General features: G+C 37.5%; 1 protein-coding gene across 1 annotated transcript in view; it reads right to left on the bottom strand.

Moving 5' to 3' along the window:
- SLC44A5 (solute carrier family 44 member 5) overlaps nucleotides 1–20,362 on the bottom strand; it is a 371,649-nt gene that overhangs the window by 52,990 nt on the left and 298,297 nt on the right. The window contains exon 5 of the mRNA XM_029226993.1: nucleotides 2,739–2,823. Coding sequence (XP_029082826.1) covers nucleotides 2,739–2,823 — 85 coding nt within the window. The remainder of the gene's footprint in view (nucleotides 1–2,738; nucleotides 2,824–20,362) is intronic.

Raw genomic sequence — 20,362 nt, 5'->3', positions numbered from 1 at the left:
GGAATTTGGTCCTGGGTATATTTTGAATGGAGACCAGAGGAATTAGCTCACAGCTCAAACATGAGTGTGACAGAAAAGAGGGATCAAGGATGATTTGATGGTATTTACAGCTGTAATAGAAAAGACCGATGGGGGGTGGGGAACAATTTTAAGGTTAAAGTCAGAGACTAGGACTTGAGTTTGGACATGTTAAATTTGAGATGCTAACTAAATATCCCTGTAGAGACATGGCATAGGTGGTTGGATAGAAAGATCTGGAATTCTGGGAGCAGACTGATCTGGATAGATAAATTAGGAAGTGCAACATATAGATTGTGTTAAAACCACAAGACTAGGTGCAATCGCCAAAAGGAGTAAATGTAGGTATTGAAGAGGACTAAGCTTGGTAGAGGAGGAAACTCCAGTGTTTAGAAGATGCTGGAAAGATGAAGAGAAACCATCAAAGAAGACTGATAGGGAGCAGCCAGAGGGTTGGGAGGAAACACAATGTTGTGCCCTAGAGGGCAAGTGAAGAAAGTATATTAAGGAAGAGGGATTGATTAAACAGTGCTGTTAGCTCAAGTAAATACGGATTGAGAACTGACCATTGGTTTAAATAGATGGAGATCAATGGTATCAATATCATTTGGAGAAAATAGAGCAGGAGTAAAAGCCTGAATGAAAATGAGAAAGGAGGATTTAGACACATTGAATATAAACTATTCTTATGAGGAGTTTGGCAAAAAAAGAGGCACAGAGATGTGAAGCAGTAACTGGAAGGGGATGTGGGATCAAGGAGAGAATTATTTAAGATGGCATGTTTGTCTACCGATGGGGTAACTTAGTAGAGAAGGAAAATGGTAATAAAAGAAAAAAACAGAAGATTTCTGGAGTTGTGTGCTGGACTTTGTGAGCGAGGATAAGATCTAATGCACGAGTGGATGGCCTGGCCTTGGGCGCACAGGCTGTTCCTCCACAGTAAGAGCAGGGAAGGTAGAGTAAATACATGAACACAAATGATGACAGGTAGGCAAGTGGAGGTCAGTGTGGTAGCTCGTAAAAGTTGTCTTCTGAATGCTAATACTTTCTCAGTGAAATAGGAAGCTAAGTCAGAGGCTGACATGGAGACTGGGAAGGAGGTCTCGGAGGTTTGAGGTGAGAGGAAAAGGTGTGAAATTGTTTTCTAGCAGAGTAGCTAGTGAATGGGCAAAGGGTCTCCTGTGTGATTTGGGGACAGCATTAAGGGCCCCCTTGAGGTTAGCGGTCCTTAATTTAATGGACTGTTGTGTGTGTTTTCTGCAAGAACACACAGCTGCCTGGGTTGAGGCATGGAGTAGGCAGAAAGCTGCATTTAGCCATGAATGATGTTTTGCCAGGGAAGTACAAGTAAATGAGAAGGGGCAAAATAACTGAGGGTTTATATAAGGGAGTTATTTTTTTTTAATTTGTTGATTTTATTGAAGTATAGTTGATTTACAATGTTGTGTTAGTTTCTGATGTACAGCAAAGTGGAACCAAGAGGAAGCAACTAAGTCAAAATCTTACTAAGTTTTTGAGGTAGTTGTACTGCCAAATTCATGAACTAACCTGAAAAGGCCTTTCACTGTTAATATAATCATTGAGGTTCTAAACTCGCACAATAGGAAGAAAGTTTCAAAGCCACATGGCCCCTAAGAGGGTATATTTCCAATGCTCAGCAATGGTGCGGTCTGAGGCTGACAGACAGGAAATAACCTTTCAGGTGGTTGAGCAAAGAATCATAGGATGTGATGGATAAGGAACTTCCTTCAGAGAACACGATCCAGGTAGGTCGAATAAAAGACTGTTCTCCAGTGCCATGCACTAAAGACCACTGTGCATTTATACCTCCTCCCTTTCTGAATGGGAGCTTGTATTCTAATTTTCCTAGCCCTGTTCCCCATTGTGCATTTAGTGTCAAGACCTGATGGAGAGACTATCCATAATCCATAGATCCTAGACTATGGGTTAAAGATAGTACCACATGGGATTCTGGGTTGTCTCCCTTGGGAAGAAGGGTGTTCTGGAGGACAGAGGGATAGACTATGGAAGAAACAATGAAGTTTGTCCCTATTGTTTCATTTGTTCATGGTACACAAGAGGCTGCTCAGCCCACAATTACATTGCTTTATTCCCTCCTTCTTGCATCTCGGTGTGAACAAATAAAACTAATGAGTCTATGGCATATAAGTAGAAATGCACTGTGTGACCCTACTGATCCAAGGCTTTTAAGAACAGGGGTGCTTTATTCAGCCTCTCTGTCTTCTTCCGGCAACTGGATGCTGCTCCTGCTGAGGACTTAAGGGATGACAGAGCCACCAGATGAAAAGAGCCTGGAAGAGAGTTGCCCATTGACCACAAACACCGCCTTTTACTCTTATATGACCGAAAAGAAACTATTGTTTTAAGTCACTGAAAAACGGGTTTATTAGTTACAGTAGCTGGCTTTATTCTTCCTAATACTGATCCTGAGAAAAATATCTCCACTTCTCTGGGCTGCAGTTTATTCATTTATAAAAATAGGTGGTTAGACAAGATATCACTGAGGTTCCTAGTAATACTGCTTTTTTAAAATTGTATATGAACAAACATGAGCTTATACTTCTGTCTTCCCACCTTCCATAAATTCATCATTAATCACACACACCCAGAACCCAAATGTAGTTTCTCAATTCTTTCACCCAAGAATGTTCAAAATCACTAACATCACCAGCGAGGCTTTATTTTTTTTTTTGCCTTACCTGTCTGGTAGGGCACTGTAGGTTTACCACCACGGAGGGACTGGTACAGCTGAGCAGGTTAAAGTAAAACAAAATGGGCTTGTTCCTAAGAGAACGACATAATATTTTTAGTGACTGTGGAAATATTTCATATCATTTCAGCCCCTGTATACTATAATATAACATAACATTTAAAAATCGGCTTCATTTTCCCCAGACAGTTGCAAAATATTCTCCAACTCCCCTTTAACCTGCCTAACATTTAAAGCACCTTTTGGTCATAGTAAAAAGTTGAAATAATCAAATTGTCCATCAACAGGGGATTGGTTACATAAAGAATTCCACATCCATAAAGTAGAAGACTATATTGCCATTGAAAATAATGTTGAAAAATGTTTAATGTTTTAGCAGGGAAAAGTGAGACCCAAAGAGATCACAGGAGAGTTGAAATAAACCAATGGGGTAGAAAGAGGGCAGCACTGAAGCAGCCTGTCATGGGAGAACATGGAGTCAAGTAAATGGGCTTGCATCCTCCTGGTGGTACCTCATCTGACAAGAGACTGGAGGTGAATCACCAGGGATAAAGCCAAACGGGTTTGGTGGAGGGCAAGCCAAAGCTGATTTCTCAAGTCAAAGAACTAGTCAGTGAGGACTTCCCCAGAGAATTTCCACTTGTGCACCATGAGAGAGCCAGCCTTTGGATGCTTACCCCAAAGACAGAGTTTATGGATAGTCAGTTACATCTTAGCTGCAGTAGCAACAACCATGTGGGACTAGGACAGTGGCCAGGAAAGTAACAGATACTCTTCCTTCTATCTGTCACACACAAAGAAAGAGCTAGGACCAGGAGAAAGGGAAGAGAAGGGAAATAGCAGAACAGGGCCTCTCTCCCACTCTAAGTTCCCTTGCAGTGTTCAAACGTGAGCTGGGGAATTGGAAGAAGCAAGATTCAAATTTTAAATTGGACTGCCCTGAACTTTTTAACAATAGAAAGTATTTAGAAAGCTATGGAAGGAAGCTACCCAAGATGCCAAAACAAGAAGGAAAGAAATTTGAAAGAACATTGTTAAAGGCAATAATAGGGGAAAAATAAACCCATTTCAAGTTTGTAATCCCATCTAGATGGCTCAAGAATCTGGCTATAAATTCATACACAATATGTACAAGGCTACTTCACGATTCCACAAGAGTGAGCTTGGCTCTTTCACCACACAAGCAACTATATCTTCTGCATGTGATTCAGATTTGTACCTAAGCAAATGAATAAATTATCACTGGAGTCCCTTAGGAGTAGTTAAAATGCTGAATGGTAAATCAGTAAGTGTCAAGAGTCCCCCACAGGTAAAACTGATTTATAAACTGCAAAATGCTACATAAACTCAAGTTATTCATCAGATTATGTGATCCTCAAGGGTAAAGTTTGTATCTTATTCATCTTTATACCCATCTACCTTGCCAACACTTAGCCGAGTACTTGGCCCATATTAGGCACTCATCAGATGTTGCAGAATGGATGAGATCAATTTCAGAATAAGTTTTTCAATATCTTAGAATCCTCCTTAGTTTTTTGCACAAATCTATAGTCATTCTATCAAAGTCTGTCTGATATCTTTAAACATCAGTGGCCCTCAGATTCCTTAGGTACAAAGTAGATGGCGATGTTTGCAGCTGAACAATTCAACAACAAGTGATTGAGGAAGTAACTCATTATTTAACTGGAATTATATTTCCACCATGAAACAACAAAATAGAAGCAACTACAAACTACTAGTTTGAGCTGATGTAAGATGCACTTAAGTCCATCTCTCTTCTTTCCCGAGACTCATGGAAATAAAAGAATAAAAGTACAAAAAGGAATAAACCTCACCATACCAGCTAAGGATGTGCAGGATGGGATCTGCACACAATTGCACAAGAGAGTTCAACAGTTTCTGGAAGATGGAGAGCATATGAGACTGCGTTGAGTGATGAATGCACCATAGAAAAGCTACAAAAAGGGTGGGATATGATATGCCTGTTAGAAATCATGACACATTCTGGACTCAAAGCTGAGAGTGAGAAATGTGGCCAAAAGTAAGAAGATTAATGAAGGTTTATATACAGGTCTACAGTGCAAATCAGTGTCTCTATGCTCCTCCCATACACCTACACTTAAGACTTCTAGCATCCAGGAAAAATGGGCAAAAACAGAGGCCTCTTTTGTTGAATGATAGCAAGGGCTTTTGTGGGATTGGGTACCCCAGTCTACAACCCTTCATTTTCTGGCATTGTAAAAGCCCATGACTGACAGTCAGCTTCCCACCAGTTCATGCTGTAGTGAAATCTAACAGCTAATACAACATTCCTATCCCATACGGGGCAGAGGCCGCCCTGGAAAAACTGAGCTACTAACACAGAAACAGAGCAAATTCACACAAGCAACCCAATTCTTTCTTTAGTAAAAATGGATAACCAAGTAGCATCAGGAGTTTAAGAGAAATTAGAATAGGAAAGAGAAAGACTAAAGTAAACAAACAAAAACTGATGCTGGATGAAATAAAAATAATTCAGGGTATAGGAGGGACCTTAAATTTTTTTTTTCAGAGTAATTCAAGCAGATTATTCATACATAAAAATACTATGTTATTAGAGGAATAAATAGGAAACAAGAGGGCTTTAAGAGATTTAAAATATGATTAACAAAATTTTAAAATCAAAAGCAGAGCTGGAAAAAACTTGATGAATCTCCTAGAATACAGAATAAAAAATCATAGATGGAAAATATAAGGAAAAAAAAAGAGGTATCGAGACTAATCCAGGAGGTCCAAGGTATGACTAACAGAGTTCCCAAAAGACAAACAATAAAATGGAAAGAATGAAAACAGCAAAGAAATAACTGAAGAAAAATTTTCAGAGCTGATGAGAGTCATAGTTCTTTAGAATTAAAGGACCCCCATTGAGGCCTGAACAAAAAGAATATTTTTTAAGAAAGACCTACATCAAATTGTGGGATTTCAGAACACCAAGAGTAAAGAAACGATTTTAAATGCTTTCCCAGAGGAAAAAAGTCACCACAAGGTATGTGAAACAGATGAGCATTAGACATATTGGATGCTAAAAACAATAGAACAGTATCTTCAAATTTCTGACAGGAATTGTCTTTCAAGTTACACTTCTAAAGCTAGACCATCAGTCAACTGTAAAGAGGGAGAAGAAAAATATTTCCAGGGACTTCTCAAAGTTACTTCTGGTGCTTTCTCTTCTTAGGAAGATAATCAAGAATGTTCTCCCTCAAAACAAGGATGTCGACAAAGAAAGAAGACAAGTTGGGATATAGAAAATTGTTCATGGGACGTGCTTACACTAAAAAGTATATATATATTTCTTGTTTATCTGAAATTGAAAATTAACTGAGCATTCTGTGTTTTTATTTGCTAAATCTGGCACCTCTAGAAGTGGGACCCAATCTAATGAGGTAGATAAGTCCCAGAATTAAAGCTATGCAGTAGGCCTAAAATTTACCTGGTCCTGAGTGGAACAAAAGGACAGAAGTTCTACAAGGCAGGTGTTCAGAGAAGAGGGAGCCTCTGAAAAATAGTGTGATTGGAATGGTAGACAAACTTATGGTCCTGATAAAGACTATTCAAGAAAAACTTGGCTGACAAATAAAACATTATACATGAATGTCATTGCCCTATGTTGAAATAAACTAAAATGTAGCATGATGCTAAGCTGCAAATAAAGTGTAAGATTTGGCTTTGATATCAGGGACACAGTAGAAATGAAAATGTAATGGCCAGACAGTGACTAAACTTCACGTAGTTATTACAAAGTAAAAGTCTTATTTCCAGCTTCTAGAATCAACCTACCAACAGAACATGAAAGATTCTGATGAAGTTGCAGAACTGAACTTTATAACAAACTTGATCATGTAAAGGGTAAATATAGAAAGTGGAATAGAAAGGAAAGATGGAGAGAAGGGTAGTGGGGATAATATCCTCCTCTTATATAAAGAGGAGTCGAGATACTGACAAAAGTTAGTGGAACAAGCAATTGAAGCTCAGTATACCATTTAAAGTCACAAAAGTAAACTATAAGAAAATCTGAAGGCAATAATTTAACCGTTAAACATGGAACAAGGAGGGAGAACAGAAAAACAGATAATGTAAATTAGTTAAATCTTCATTTTTCATAGCAGGCTATCAATGGATACTATCTAAAATTAATAAAGTACAAAATGAAAGAATAAACATATGATTTAAAGTTATGCAAAAAACTGCCAGAAGAACTAAAAGCAGTGTTACGGACTGAATGTGTTCCCCCAAAAGTCATATGGTAAAATCCTAACCCCCAAAGTGATGGTATTAGGAGGTGGAGCCTTTGGAGGTGCTTAGGTCAGGAGGGTGTAGCCCTCATGAATGGAATTAGTGCCCTTATAAAAGAGACCTCAGAGAACTCTCTCATCCCTTCCTCCATTTGAGGATACAGAATAAAGATGGCAAACCAGGGAATGGACTCTTGCCAAGAACCTGACCAAGCAGGCACCTAATCTTGGACTTCTAGTCCCAAGAATTGTGAGAAATAAATTTTTGTTGTTTACAAGCTACCTACTCTATGGTATTCTGTTATAGCAGCCTGAACTGACTAAAACAACCAGAAGGAGGAGAGATTATCTTTCTGGAAAGAAATCTCCTAAGACAGGAGACCATTGCTTTTATTACTTTTATTATAAGCTCTTCATTATTGTTTGGTTTATTTTCATAGGCATATATTATTTTGATATAGATTTTAAAACTTAAACCAGGTAATAGATCTGGGCTTGTAGTATGTTCAATCAAACAGATTTGTGAGACCTCCTTGTCATTTTATAAGTGTTTCTTCAGTGAATTGAAGACAAAGTTATTATTGCTTCACTTAGATGCCAAATTGATGCAAAACTTAAATAGAAGAGCTTTGTTCTCTTCATCTTTCCTGTTTCCCTATCTGAAGCTCATACTAGGAAGATGGTTATTTTGGTCTGTCTAATCTGGCAATTGGGCTGCATCAGACAACGTTCAAAGTTGTTTTAACCCAAACTTTATAAGCTGAAGTTTTTGTAGTAGCCAAAAGGTGGCATCAAAATCAATCGAGTTCTTGCTTTTTAGTAGAAATCCCAAAGAAAAGGATCATACGCAAGTATCATGAATAACTTCCCTGCAACTCAAAAGGCAGAGAAAGTTACACATGTCAACAAAGCACTCCATTTTCCTTTGAGTCTGTTTTATCTGCTTTGACATTTTAGAAAACTCTCAGTGTTTCCCCTAGTGTCCTTTTGGTTAGGCATAGACAAAGCACAGACTGACCAAATTCTATCCTAAACACTATCACACCATCTCTAAGCATGGGATTTTACGCTCAGTTAAGGAATGTTTTTTAGAGTTGAGAATCAAAGGGTTGCTCTAAGCACATCATGACACTAATGAGTACAAACACTGTTACAGTCTAACAAGTATGTCCTGGACTCAGTTGTTTGTAGTGCCTAACCTGCTTTACACATTCTCACAGAGATGCATTTCATTTACAGATGAAAATATATACACACACATTTTTTAAAATTTAATGGTACTTTTTACCAGTTTATGTTCAAGGTTTTAAGGACTAGATTAAACGTGGAAAACCAATTTCACTGCAACTTTATCAATATGCAGCCTAAAGAACACAGAATTTGGGGTTAGAACATGTTACTTTTGCCATTTAGTGGTCAGCTAACCCTGAGTGCATACTTTAACCTATCTGAATTTGCTTCCTAATTGTCTAGATGAGAGTAGTAATAATGGCACCACTTAGCAGTGCTAACAGGAGGATCTGATAAGAACTTTACACTGACCTCCAACTGGAGCAAATCACTGTCTTTTCTGTGCTACCCCTTTATTCTGATTCATTTAACAGTGAATCTACTGAGCACCTACTATAATGAAGTGCTGAGGATACAACAGCAAAACAGAGAATGTCCCTGATCTCAAAGAACTTTGACTCTAGTAGAGGAAAATAAACAAGTGAAATTAATAACCAGGATAAATTCAAGTAGTGATAAGTACCCAAGGCAATAAATCAGGGTCTTGTGCCAGAAAGTAACTAGAGAAAGTGGGGGTGAGTGTAATGTTTCAGATGTGATTGTAAGCATTATTCTTCAGACAGCACACTCTGTGAAACACACTAGATTGAAATCCATGGATTTCTTTTTTTTTTTGTCCAGTTCCTAGTTTAATTTTTTCCAGTTTTATTGAGAATATACTTGACATGTAACATTGTATTAGTTTAAGGTATACAGCATAATGATTTGATATATGCATATATTGAGAAATAATTACCACAATAAGTTTAGTTAACATCCATCACTTCATATAGCTACAAATTTTTTTCTTGTGATGGGAACTTTTAAGATCTATTCTCTCAGCAACTTTCAAATATACAATATAGTATTGTTAATTATAGTCACCATGCTGTACCTTCCATCCCTAGAAACTTATAACTGGAAGTTTGTACGTTTTGACCACCTAAAGCCCCTTTCCCACACCCCACACCTCCCACTTCTGGCAACCACCAATCTGTTCTGTTTCTATGAGTTCATTTTGTTTTAGATATCACATAGCATAATAGGCTCAGGGTCCATCCATATTGTCACAAATGGCAGGATTTCCTTTTTTACTGCTGAATTTTTAAATGTATTTATTTGTATAAAATCACATTTTCTTTACCCATACACCCATCCAGTGAGACTTAGGTTGTTTCCAGGACTTGGCTATCATAAGCAGTGCTGCAATGACCATGGGGGTGCAGATATCTATTCAAGATCATGATTTAATTTCTTTTGGTTATATACCCAGAAGTGGAATTACTGGATCATGTGGTAATTCTGTTTTTAATTTTTTTAGGATCTCCATACTGTTTTCTATAGTGGCTGCACCAATTTACATTCCCACCAATAATGCACAATAATTTCTCCACATCCTTGCCAACACTTGTTTTCTCTTGTCTTTTTTGATGATAGCCATTTTAATCAGGTGATAACTCATATGGTTTTGATTTGCACTTTCCTGATGATTAGTGATGTTGAAAACCTTTTCATATATCTATCGGCCATCTATATGTCTTCTTTGGAAAAATGTCTATTCAGATCCCCTGCCAAGTTCTTAATCACTTGTTTCATTGTTTGGTTTTTTACTATTGAGTTACATGGGTTCTTTATAAATTTGGGGTATTAATCCCTTATCAGATGTATGATTCAAAAATATTTTCTCCCGTTCCATAGGCTTCCTTTTCATTTTGTTGATGGTTTCCTTTGCTGTGCAGAAGCCTTTTAGTTTGATGTAGTCTCACTTGTTTATTTTGCCTTTTCCTACCTTTGCTTTTGGTGTCAGATCCAAAAGATTATTGCCAAGATCGATGTCAAGGAGCTTACTAGGAGTTTTACAGTTTCAGGTCCTAATTCAAGTCTTTAACCCATCTTGAGTTGATTTTTGTTTATGGTGTAAGATGGAAGTGGTCCAGTTTCGTGGCTTTGCATGTGGCATTCCAGTTTTCCCAACACCATTTATTGAAGAGAATATCCTTATTGTATATTCTTGGCTTCTTTGTCATAAAGTAATTGACCATATTTCTGTGGCTTTATTTTGGGGCTCTCTAATATGTTCCATTGAACAATGTGTCATAATTCTCTCTCCTCTTCTATTTTTTGAAAGGGTTTGAGAAGGACTGTTAATTCTTCTTTAAATGTTTGGTAGAGTTTATCAGTGAAGTCATTTGGTCCTGGACTTTTCTTTGTTGGGAGGTTTCTGGTTACTGATCAAATCTTCTTACTAGTAATTCGCTTGTTCAGATTTTCTGTTTCTTCATGATTCAGTCTTGGCACGTTGTATGTTTCTAGGATTTATCCACTTCTTCTAGGCTGTCCAATTTCTTGGTATATAATGGTTCATAGTAGTCTCCTATGATCCTTTGTGTTTGCGTGGTATCAGATGTCTCCTGTTTCATTTCTGAATTTATTTAAGCAGTCTCAACTTTTTTCTCAATGAGTCTATCAAAAGGTTTGTCAATTTTATGTTTTCAAAAAAACAGTTGGTAGTTTCACTTATCTTCCCTATTGCTTTTCTTTTTTAACATCTTTATTGGAGTATAATTGCTTTACAATGTTGTGTTAGTTTCTGCTATATAACAAAGTGAATCAGCTATATGTATGTGTATATCCCCATTTCCCCTCCCTCTTGCGTCTCCCTCCCACCCTCCCTATCCCACCCCTCTAGGTGGTCACAAAGCACGAAGCTGATCTCCCTGTGCTGTGCAGCTGCTTCCTACTAGCTATCTCTTTTACAGTTGGTAGTGTATATATGTCAATGTCACTCTCTCACTTCGTCCCAGCTTACCCATGCCCCTCCCCGTGTTCTCAAGTCCATTCTCTACATCTGCATCTTTATTCCTGTCCTGCCCCTAAGTTTGTCAGAACCTTTTTTTTTTTTTTTAAGATTCCATACATATGTGTTAGGATATGGTATTTGTTTTTCTCTTTCCGACTTACTTCACTCTGTATGACAGACTCTAGGTCCATCCACCTCACTAAAAATAACTCAATTTCATTTCCTTTTATGGCTGAGTAATATTCCATTGTATATATGTGCCACATCTTCTTTATCCATTCATCTGTTGATGGACACTTAGGTTGCTTCCATGTCCTGGCTATTGTAAATAGTGCTGCACTGAACACTGGGGTACATGTCTCTTTTTGAATTATGGTTTTCTCAGGGTATATGCCCAGTAGTGGGACTGTTGGGTCATATGGTTCTATTTTTAGTTTTTTAAGGAACCTCCATACTGTTCTCCATAGTGGCTGTATCAATTTACATTCCCACCAACAGTGCAAGACGGTTCCCTTTTCTCCACACCCTCTTCAGCATTTATTGTCTGTAGATTTTTTGGTGATGGTCATTCTGACCAGTGTGAGGTGATACCTCATTGTAGTTTTGATTTGCATTTCTCTAATGATTAATCTCTATTTCATTTATTTCCACTCTGATCTTTGTCATTTCCTTCCTTCTACTAACTTTGGGCTTATTTTGTTCTTCTTTCTCTAGTTCCTTTAGGTGCAAAGTTAGGTTGTTTACTTGAGATATCTCTTGCTTCTTAATGTAGTTGTTTATCGCTATGAATTTCCCTCTTAGAACTGCTTTGCTGTGTGCCATATGCTTTCGTATGTTATATTTCCAATTTCATTTGTCTCAAGATACTCTCTAATTTCCTTTTTGATTTTTTATTTGACCCATTTGCTTAGTGGCAAGTTGTTTAATCTCTACATATCTGTTAATTTTCCAGTTTTCTGATTAATTTCTAGTTTCATACCATTTTGGCAGGAAAAGATGCTTGATATGATTCCAGACTTTTTATGTTTATTAAAACCTATTTTGCGCTTCCCTGGTGGCGCAGTGGTTGAGAGTCTGCCTGCCAATGTAGGGGACGCAGGTTCGTGCCCCGGTCCGGGAGGATCCCGCATGCCGCGGAGCGGCTGGACCCGTGAGCCGTGGCCGCTGGGCCTGCGCGTCCGGAGCCTGTGCTCCGCGGCGGGAGAGGCCACAGCAGTGAGAGGCCCGCGTACTGCAAAAAAAACAAAACAAAACAAAAAAAAACCCTATTTTGTGGCCCAACACATGATTTATCCTGAAGAATATTCCATGTATTTGAGAAGAATGTGTATTCTGTTGGTTTTAGATGGAATGGTCTGTAAAGGTCTGTTAAGTCCATCTAGCCTAACATGTAATTTAGTCCAATTCTTCCTTATTAATTTTCTGTCTGGATGATCTAACCATTGATGAAAGTGGGGTATTGAAGTCCCCTACTATTATTATATTGCTGCCTAATTTTTCCCTTCAGATCTGTTAATATTTGCTTTATACACTTCAGTGCTTTTAAGTTGGGTACATATTTATAATGTTATATCCTCTTGTTGGATTGACCCCTTTATCATTATAATCTTCTTTGTCACTTATTAGAGTCTTTGCCTTAAAGTTTATTTTGTCTGATATAAATATAACTACCTCTGCTTTCTTTTGGTTTCCATTTGCATGGAATATGTTTTTCCATCCCTTTGCTTTTATTCTGTGTCTGCGCATAAAGCTTAAGTAAATCTCTGGTAGGCAGTATATAGTTGAGTCTTGTTTTATTATTCATTCAGCCACTCTGTATCTTCAGATTGCATCATTTTATCCATTTACATTTAAAGTAATAATTGATAGGTGGGACTTACTATTGCCATTTTATTCATTGTTACCTGGATGTTTTGCAGTTCTTTTGTTCTTTTCTTCCCTTGCTCTCTTCCTTTGTGATTTGATGATCTTCTGTAGTAGTATGCTTAGATTCCTTTTTTTTTTTTTTTTACCTTTTGTGTATCTACTATAGGTTTTTGCTTTGTGGTTACCACAAGGCTTACATAAGACATATTACAGCAGTCTATTTTAAGCTGATAACTTAATGCAGATGCATACTGAAGTTCTACATTTTTATTCTCCCCCCAACATTTCATGTGCTTGATGTCACAATTTGCATCTTTTCACCTTGTGTATCCATTAATAAGTTACTGTAGTTATAGTTATTTTTACTACTTTTGTCTTATAACCTTCATACTAGATTTATAAATGATTTACCCACCACCATTATAATTTTAGACTCTTCTAAAATAGAGCTTAATTATGTATTTTCTTTTACTAGTGATATTTTTACTTTCATATGTCTTTCCTGTTACTAATTAGCATCCTTTCATTTTGGCTTGAGGAAGTCTCTTTAACATTTCTTATAAGGCCAGTATGAACTCTATCAGCTTTTGCTTGTCTGGAAAACTCTTTATCTCTCCTTCAATTCTGAAGGATAATTTTGCTGGATAGAGTATTCTTGGTTGGCAGTTTTTATTCTTTCAATATATATATCATTGAATATATCAAACTACTGCCTTCCGGCTTGCAAAGTCTCACTGAAAAATCTGCCTGTAGTCTTAGAGAGGTTTCCCTTATATGTAACAAGTTGTTTTTCTCTTGCTGCTTTTAAGATTCTGTCCTTGTCTTTAACTTTTGACAGTTTAATTATAATATTTCTTGCTATGAGTTTCTTTGGGTTCATCTTATTTGGAACTTTCTGTACTTCCTGGATTTGGATGGCTGCTTGCTTCCCCAGGTTAGGGAAGTTTTAAACCATTATTTCTTTGAAGAAGCTTTCTGCCCCTTCTCTCTTTCTTCTCCTTCTGGGATCCATATAACGCAAATGTTGATCCACTTGATGGTGTCCCATAAGTCCCTTAAGCTATCTACACTCTTTTTCAGTCTTTTTTTGTTTTGCTCCTCTGATTGGATGAATTCTACTGCCCTATCTCTGAGTTTGCTCATTCTTTCTTTTGCTTATCTAGTCTGCTGTTGAACCCCTCTAATGAATTTTTCAGTTCAATTTTTATATTCTTCAGCTCTGTGATTTCTGTTGATACTTTACCTATATTTTCTATCTCTCTGTTGAAATTCTCATTATACTTATGCATTGCTCTCCTGACTTTGGTGAGCATCTTAATGACCTTTATTTTGAATTATATCAGATAAATCATGTATCTCCATTTCATTAAAATCTGTTTCTAGAGATTTATCTGTTCTTTTGTTTGGAACATAATCCTCTGTTTCTTCATTTCCCTTGATTCTATGTGTTGGTTTCTGTGCATTAGATAAAACAGCTGCCTCTCTGAGTCTGGTTTCTTGTAGGAGATAAACCTTAATATTCACCCCAGCCCCAGCTCTTAACTGTCTCTCAAACCTTTGTGCATGTCCAAGTTGCTTTCTTTGTTCTTAGTGGCTCTTAGTAGTTGAGTAGTGCCAAGATCTGTCAGTGTCCCAAAGGGGAGGATCTCAGTCAGTGATAGATGCAGGCTGATTGGAAGTCAGGCCCTCAGACACCAGGTTTTAAAGTACCTAAATAGATCTCTTTCAGGGAAAGACTGGGAAATGAGCATTTCAGTCTGTTCCCTCTGCACTGACAGCTGAGGGGATAGCCAGTTAAGAAGTGTTTTTTTGTTTGCTACAGTTGTCTCATTTCATTGTGGGACCAATGAAATGCAAGCCCCATGGGCCACCAGAGCCAGATCAAGGGGTGTGTCCCCTGGGTGGCAGTTGCAAAAGCTCGTGCACTAGATGTGTGCACAAGTTCCTACCAGGTAGTCAGTACAACTTGGAGCCGCCAGAGGGAGAACACAGAGACAGTGCCCACTGGCCTCCTCCAGGCTCTGGGGAAGACTGTAGTCATCCCCAGATGTGTGCGTATTAGAAGTCTAACCCTCATGCAACAGCTATTGAAGTATGCAAATAGCTTTCTTTCAGGAAAAGCCTGGGAGATGGGTGTTTCTGTCTGTTCCCTCTGAGATGAGTCTGGGGGAAATAACCACAGTGAGTTAAGAACTTCTTTTTTTTTTTTGCGGTACACGGGCCTCTCACTGTTGTGGCCTCTCCCGTTGTGGAGCACAGGCTCCGGACACGCAGGTTCAGCAGCCATGGCTCACGGGCCCAGCCACTCCGCGGCATGTGGGATCTTCCTGGACTGGGCACGAACCCGTGTCCCCTGCATCGGCAGGCGGACTCTCAACCACTGCGCCACCAGGGAAGCCCCAAAAACTTCTTTGTTTACAATAGTCTTATGAGTCTCATGGATGCAAGCCCTGTTGGCTTTCAGAGCTAGGTGTTTTGAGGGCCTGTCCTTTGGGTCAAGAGTCTTAAAAGTTGGGGCACTAGATGTGGGGTTCAAACCTTTCATTCCTCAGGGACAGGCTGGGATTTGGGCATTTCCCCCCAATTGTATGGCACTGAGCCAGGCCTGGGGTTTATGGTAAAACTGTGTCTCAGCCTTTCCTACACATTTTGATGTGGGTATTTCCTTGTTCACCTGATACGTAGGAGTCACTTAGCTAGTTTCTGGATTTCTTTCGGAGGGAATTGCTCTGTGTGTAGCTGTAGATCCAGTGTGTCCATGGGAGGAGGTGAGTTAGAAGCCTCTTATGTTGCTGTCTTGGACTTGAACTCTCTGAAATCCATGGATTTCTTGGCTATATTCCTGAAGACTGAGATCCTTGAGAAAACTCTGTGTCTTGTTTCCTAGAGTGATTCCAACCTTTTGCATAGTGACTGGCCCTTTGGAGACCTCACAAATGATGTATCATAATACTGAATATGAAAGTGCTTTGTTAAAAAAAGGACATGTAAGTTTCACCCTAATTACTCTTCTTTCACTTAATTTTTTGCATTATTATCAGAAAATTAAGGCCAGGCAGGTTGAGTCCAATGCCCAAAGGTCAACAATGGAAAGATGTAAAGTCAGGATTTGACTCTAGAGTATATTCTTTCAACAAAATGTTTTATCTCTTGTTCTTTCAAAGGGCTTTGATAAGTAAGGTAACTCATTGCCTCAGCTCATGTACTTTCAAGAATTTTATTTTTGGACAATTTGGAGGGAATATAAAAGTATTAGATTTTTTGGTAGAAACTTGTAATGCATATTAATATATAAATAAGCAAATAAAAATTACTCATAATTCTATTTTATAATATCTGTCATTAATTCTTTTTCAAAATAAAAAAAGTTTAATATTCTCCTGCCTACATGCTCACACTGAACAATTGAAACAGTTCAAGAAGGTATAAATAGCAACAAGAATGGTCTTTTAAAATGTAAAGTGGATTGTATCACTCTCTTGATGAACACCCTTCCACGGCCTTCCTGCACTTATACATCAAATCCAAATACTTTTAAAGGGCACATAGAACCACAAAATCTGACTCCTATCTGGTTCTCAGACATCTGCTCATTCCACTCCCCTTTTTCTTTGCTACACTCCAGCCTCCTGGGCTTCTTTCTGTTCCAGAAGTACCATAGGCTCATTCCTGCCTCAGGACCTTTGCCCTTGTCTCTGGCTTTAAAGCTCTTACCAAGGCTTTTGAAAGGCTGCCTTCTTCCTAGCCTTCATATTTCAATTTAAAAGTCACCTACTCATGAAAGTCCTAACCTGCCCCATGCAACCACGATGCAGCTCATTATATACCAGTCATTCTCTATGGGGCCACCCGTTTTGTTTTTGCCTTTATAACATTTATCATACAATTTGAAATTATCCTTGATTGTTTACATCTTTACTGTAATTGCCCTCTAATTGAATGTAAGCTTCATGAGTGCAGGTAGCTTGTCTATTTGTTTGCACTATAACCTGTGCCTTTAGAACACTATCGGAAACATAATAGTGACTCAGTAAACACATAAATAAAAATAAAAATATAATCCCACTACCCAGAAATAATTAATGTAGGAATGTGTATATCCATTCATATATAGGTGTTTTTTGATACGTGATATTCATATATATCACAAGGCAGAATTATACTATACATGGCATTTATTATACTAAATTATATAATTATACTAAATCATGGCGTAACCTGATTTCTTGAATTAACAAAATATCATGGGTGTATTTCCATGTCAATAAATACATCTCTACTCAATCACTTTTAATGATTAAATAGTATTTTATTATATGACTGTACCGTAACTCATTTTTTTTTTTACATCTTTATTGGAGTATAATTGCTTTACAATGGTGTGTTAGTTTCTGCTTTATAACAAAGTGAATCAGTTATACATATACATATGTTCCCATATCTCTTCCCTCTTGCGTCTCCCTCCCTCCCACCCTCCCTATCCCACCACTCCAGGTGGTCACAAAGCACCAAGCTGATCTCCCTGTGCTATGCGGCTGCTTCCCACTAGCTATCTACCTTACATTTGGTAGTGTATATATGTCCATGCCTCTCTCTCACTTTGTCACAGCTTACCCTTCCCCCTCCCCATATCCTCAAGTCCATTATCTAGTAGGTCTGTGTCTTTATTCCTGTCTTACCCCTAGGTTCTTCATGACATTTTTTTTCTTAAATTCCATATATATGTGTTAGCATACTGTATTTGTCTTTCTCCTTCTGACTTACTTCACTCTGTATGACAGACTCTAGGTCTATCCACCTCATTACAAACAGCTCAATTTCGTTTCTTTTAATGGCTGAGTAATACTCCATTGTATATATGTGCCACATCTTCTTTATCCATTCATCTGATGGTGGACACTTAGGTTGTTTCCATCTCCGGGCTATTGTAAATAGAGCTGCAATGAACATTTTGGTACATGACTCTTTTTGAATTATGGTTTTCTCAGAGTATATGCCCAGTAGTGGGATTGCTGGGTCATATGGTAGTTCTATTTGTAGTTTTTTAAGGAATCTCCATACTGTTCTCCATAGCGGCTGTACCAATTCACATTCCCACCGGCAGTGCAAGAGTGTTCCCTTTTCGCCACACCCTCTCCAGCATTTATTGTTTGTAGATTTTTTGATGATGGCCATTCTGACTGGTGTGAAATGATATCTCATTGTAGTTTTGATCTGCATTTCTCTAATGATTAATGATGTTGAGCATTCTTTCATGTGTTTGTTGGCACTCTGTATATCTTCTTTGGAGAAATGTCTATTTAGGTCTTCTGCCCATTTTTGGATTGGGTTGTTTGTTTTTTTGTTATTGAGCTGCATGAGCTGCTTATAAATTTTGGAGATTAATCCTTTGTCAGTTGCTTCATTTGCAAATGTTTTCTCCCATTCTGAGGGTTGTCTTTTGGTCTTGTTTATGGTTTCCTTTGCTGTGCAAAAGTTTTAAGTTTCATTAGGTCCCATTTGTTTATTTTTGCTTTTATTTCCATTTCTCTAGGAGGTGGGTCAAAAAGGATCTTGCTGTGATTTATGTCATAGAGTGTTCTGCCTATGTTTTCCTCTAAGAGTTTGATAGTTTCTGGCCTTACATTTAGGTCTTTAATCCATTTTGAGTTTATTTTTGTGGATGGTGTTAGAGAGTGTTCTAATTTCATTCTTTTACATGTTGCTGTCCAGTTTTCCCAGCACCACTTATTGAAGAGGCTGTCCTTCCTCCACTGTATATTCCTGCCTCCTTTATCAAAGATAAGGTGACCATATGTGCCTGGGTTTATCTCTGGGCTTTCTATCCTGTTCCATTGATTTACCTTTCTGTTTTTGTGCCAGTACCATACTGTCTTGATTACTATAGCTTTGTAGTATAGTCTGAAGTCAGGGAGCCTACTTGCTCCAGCTCCGTTTTTCGTTCTCAAGATTGCTTTGGCTATTCGGGGTTTTTTGTGTTTCCATACAAATTGTGAAATTTTTTGTTCTAGTTCTGTGAAAAATGCCAGTGGTAGTTTGATAGGGATTGCATTGAATCTGTAGATTGCTTTGGGTTGTAGAGTCATTTTCAAAATGTTGATTCTTCCAATCCAAGAACATGGTATATCTCTCCATCTATTTGTATTATCTTTAATTTCTTTCATCAGTGTCTTATAATTTTCTGCATACAGGTCTTTTGTCTCCTTAGGTAGGTTTATTCCTAGATATTTTATTGTTTTTGTTGAAATGGTAAATGGGAGTGTTTTCTTTATTTTACTTTCAGATTTTTCATCATTAGTGTATAGTAATGCCAGAGATTTCTGTGCATTAATTTTGTATCCTGCTACTATACCAAATTCATTGATTAGCTCTAGTAGTTTTCTGGTAGCATCTTTAGGATTCTCTATGTAGAGTATCATGTCATTTGCAAACAGTGACAGCTTTACTTCTTTTCTGATTTGGATTCCTTTATTTCCTTTTCTTCTCTGATTGCTGTGGCTAAAACTTCCAAAACTATGTTGAATAAGAGTGGTGAGAGCGGGCAACCTTGTCTTGTTCCTGATCTTAGCGTAACTCATTTAATCAATCTCCTATTGATAGACACTTAGGCTGTTTCCATTTTATTATTACTATTTCATAGTACCTATAACATTAGGAATGTTTATGCAAATTTCCATCAGATATGTTCTAGGAGAAAAACTGCTGAATCAAAAAGAACATACAAATTTCATAAATACTTGATAAAATATGATAAATATTATCATATTTCACTACCACCAGTAGAAAATAAGATGTCTTTTTTTCCTCTCATTCTGGTCAATCCTGGAAATTTTAATCTTTTTAATTTATTTGACAACTTAATAAGCTAAAGTAATATCTCTATTAATTTGCATTTCTTTTTTAACTGTGGTTGATCAGCACTTTCTGTTATTATTGGCCATTATATCATGTTATTTCCTGTTTATCACTTTTGCCAACTTCTACACTGAATGATCATCTTTTTCTTTTTTGATTTTATAAAAGTAGTTCATATAATAAAGCTACTGACCCACTGTCAGGTATACATGTTGAAAAAATTTCTTTTTCCTGAATTTCCACTTATCTTTTAACTTTGTATACCACTTTGTGGGTTAAAGTGGGATTACTCTGTGTCATACTTTAAAATTTCTGTTACATTTTCTGGCTTTGGGGTCATGTTTAGAAAAAACTTCTTTACCCCATTATTCTATTAACATGCCCCTGCATTTTCTTCTGTTACTTTTTGGTTGTATATTTTATATACAATATTTCCATGTTTCAGTATTCATTTTGGTATAATGTATGAGATAAATATCCAATTTTATTTTATATTCATGAATGTCATTTCAGTTAACTCAATACCACTTATTTAATAATCTACTCTTCGGC

This window comes from Monodon monoceros, unplaced genomic scaffold (genome assembly GCF_005190385.1).
Source record: "Monodon monoceros isolate NGI ecotype Baffin Bay Population unplaced genomic scaffold, NGI_Narwhal_1 Super_Scaffold_18, whole genome shotgun sequence".
In the NCBI taxonomy this organism is placed as follows: domain Eukaryota; kingdom Metazoa; phylum Chordata; class Mammalia; order Artiodactyla; family Monodontidae; genus Monodon; species Monodon monoceros.
This window is presented reverse-complemented; position numbering and strand designations above follow the sequence as displayed.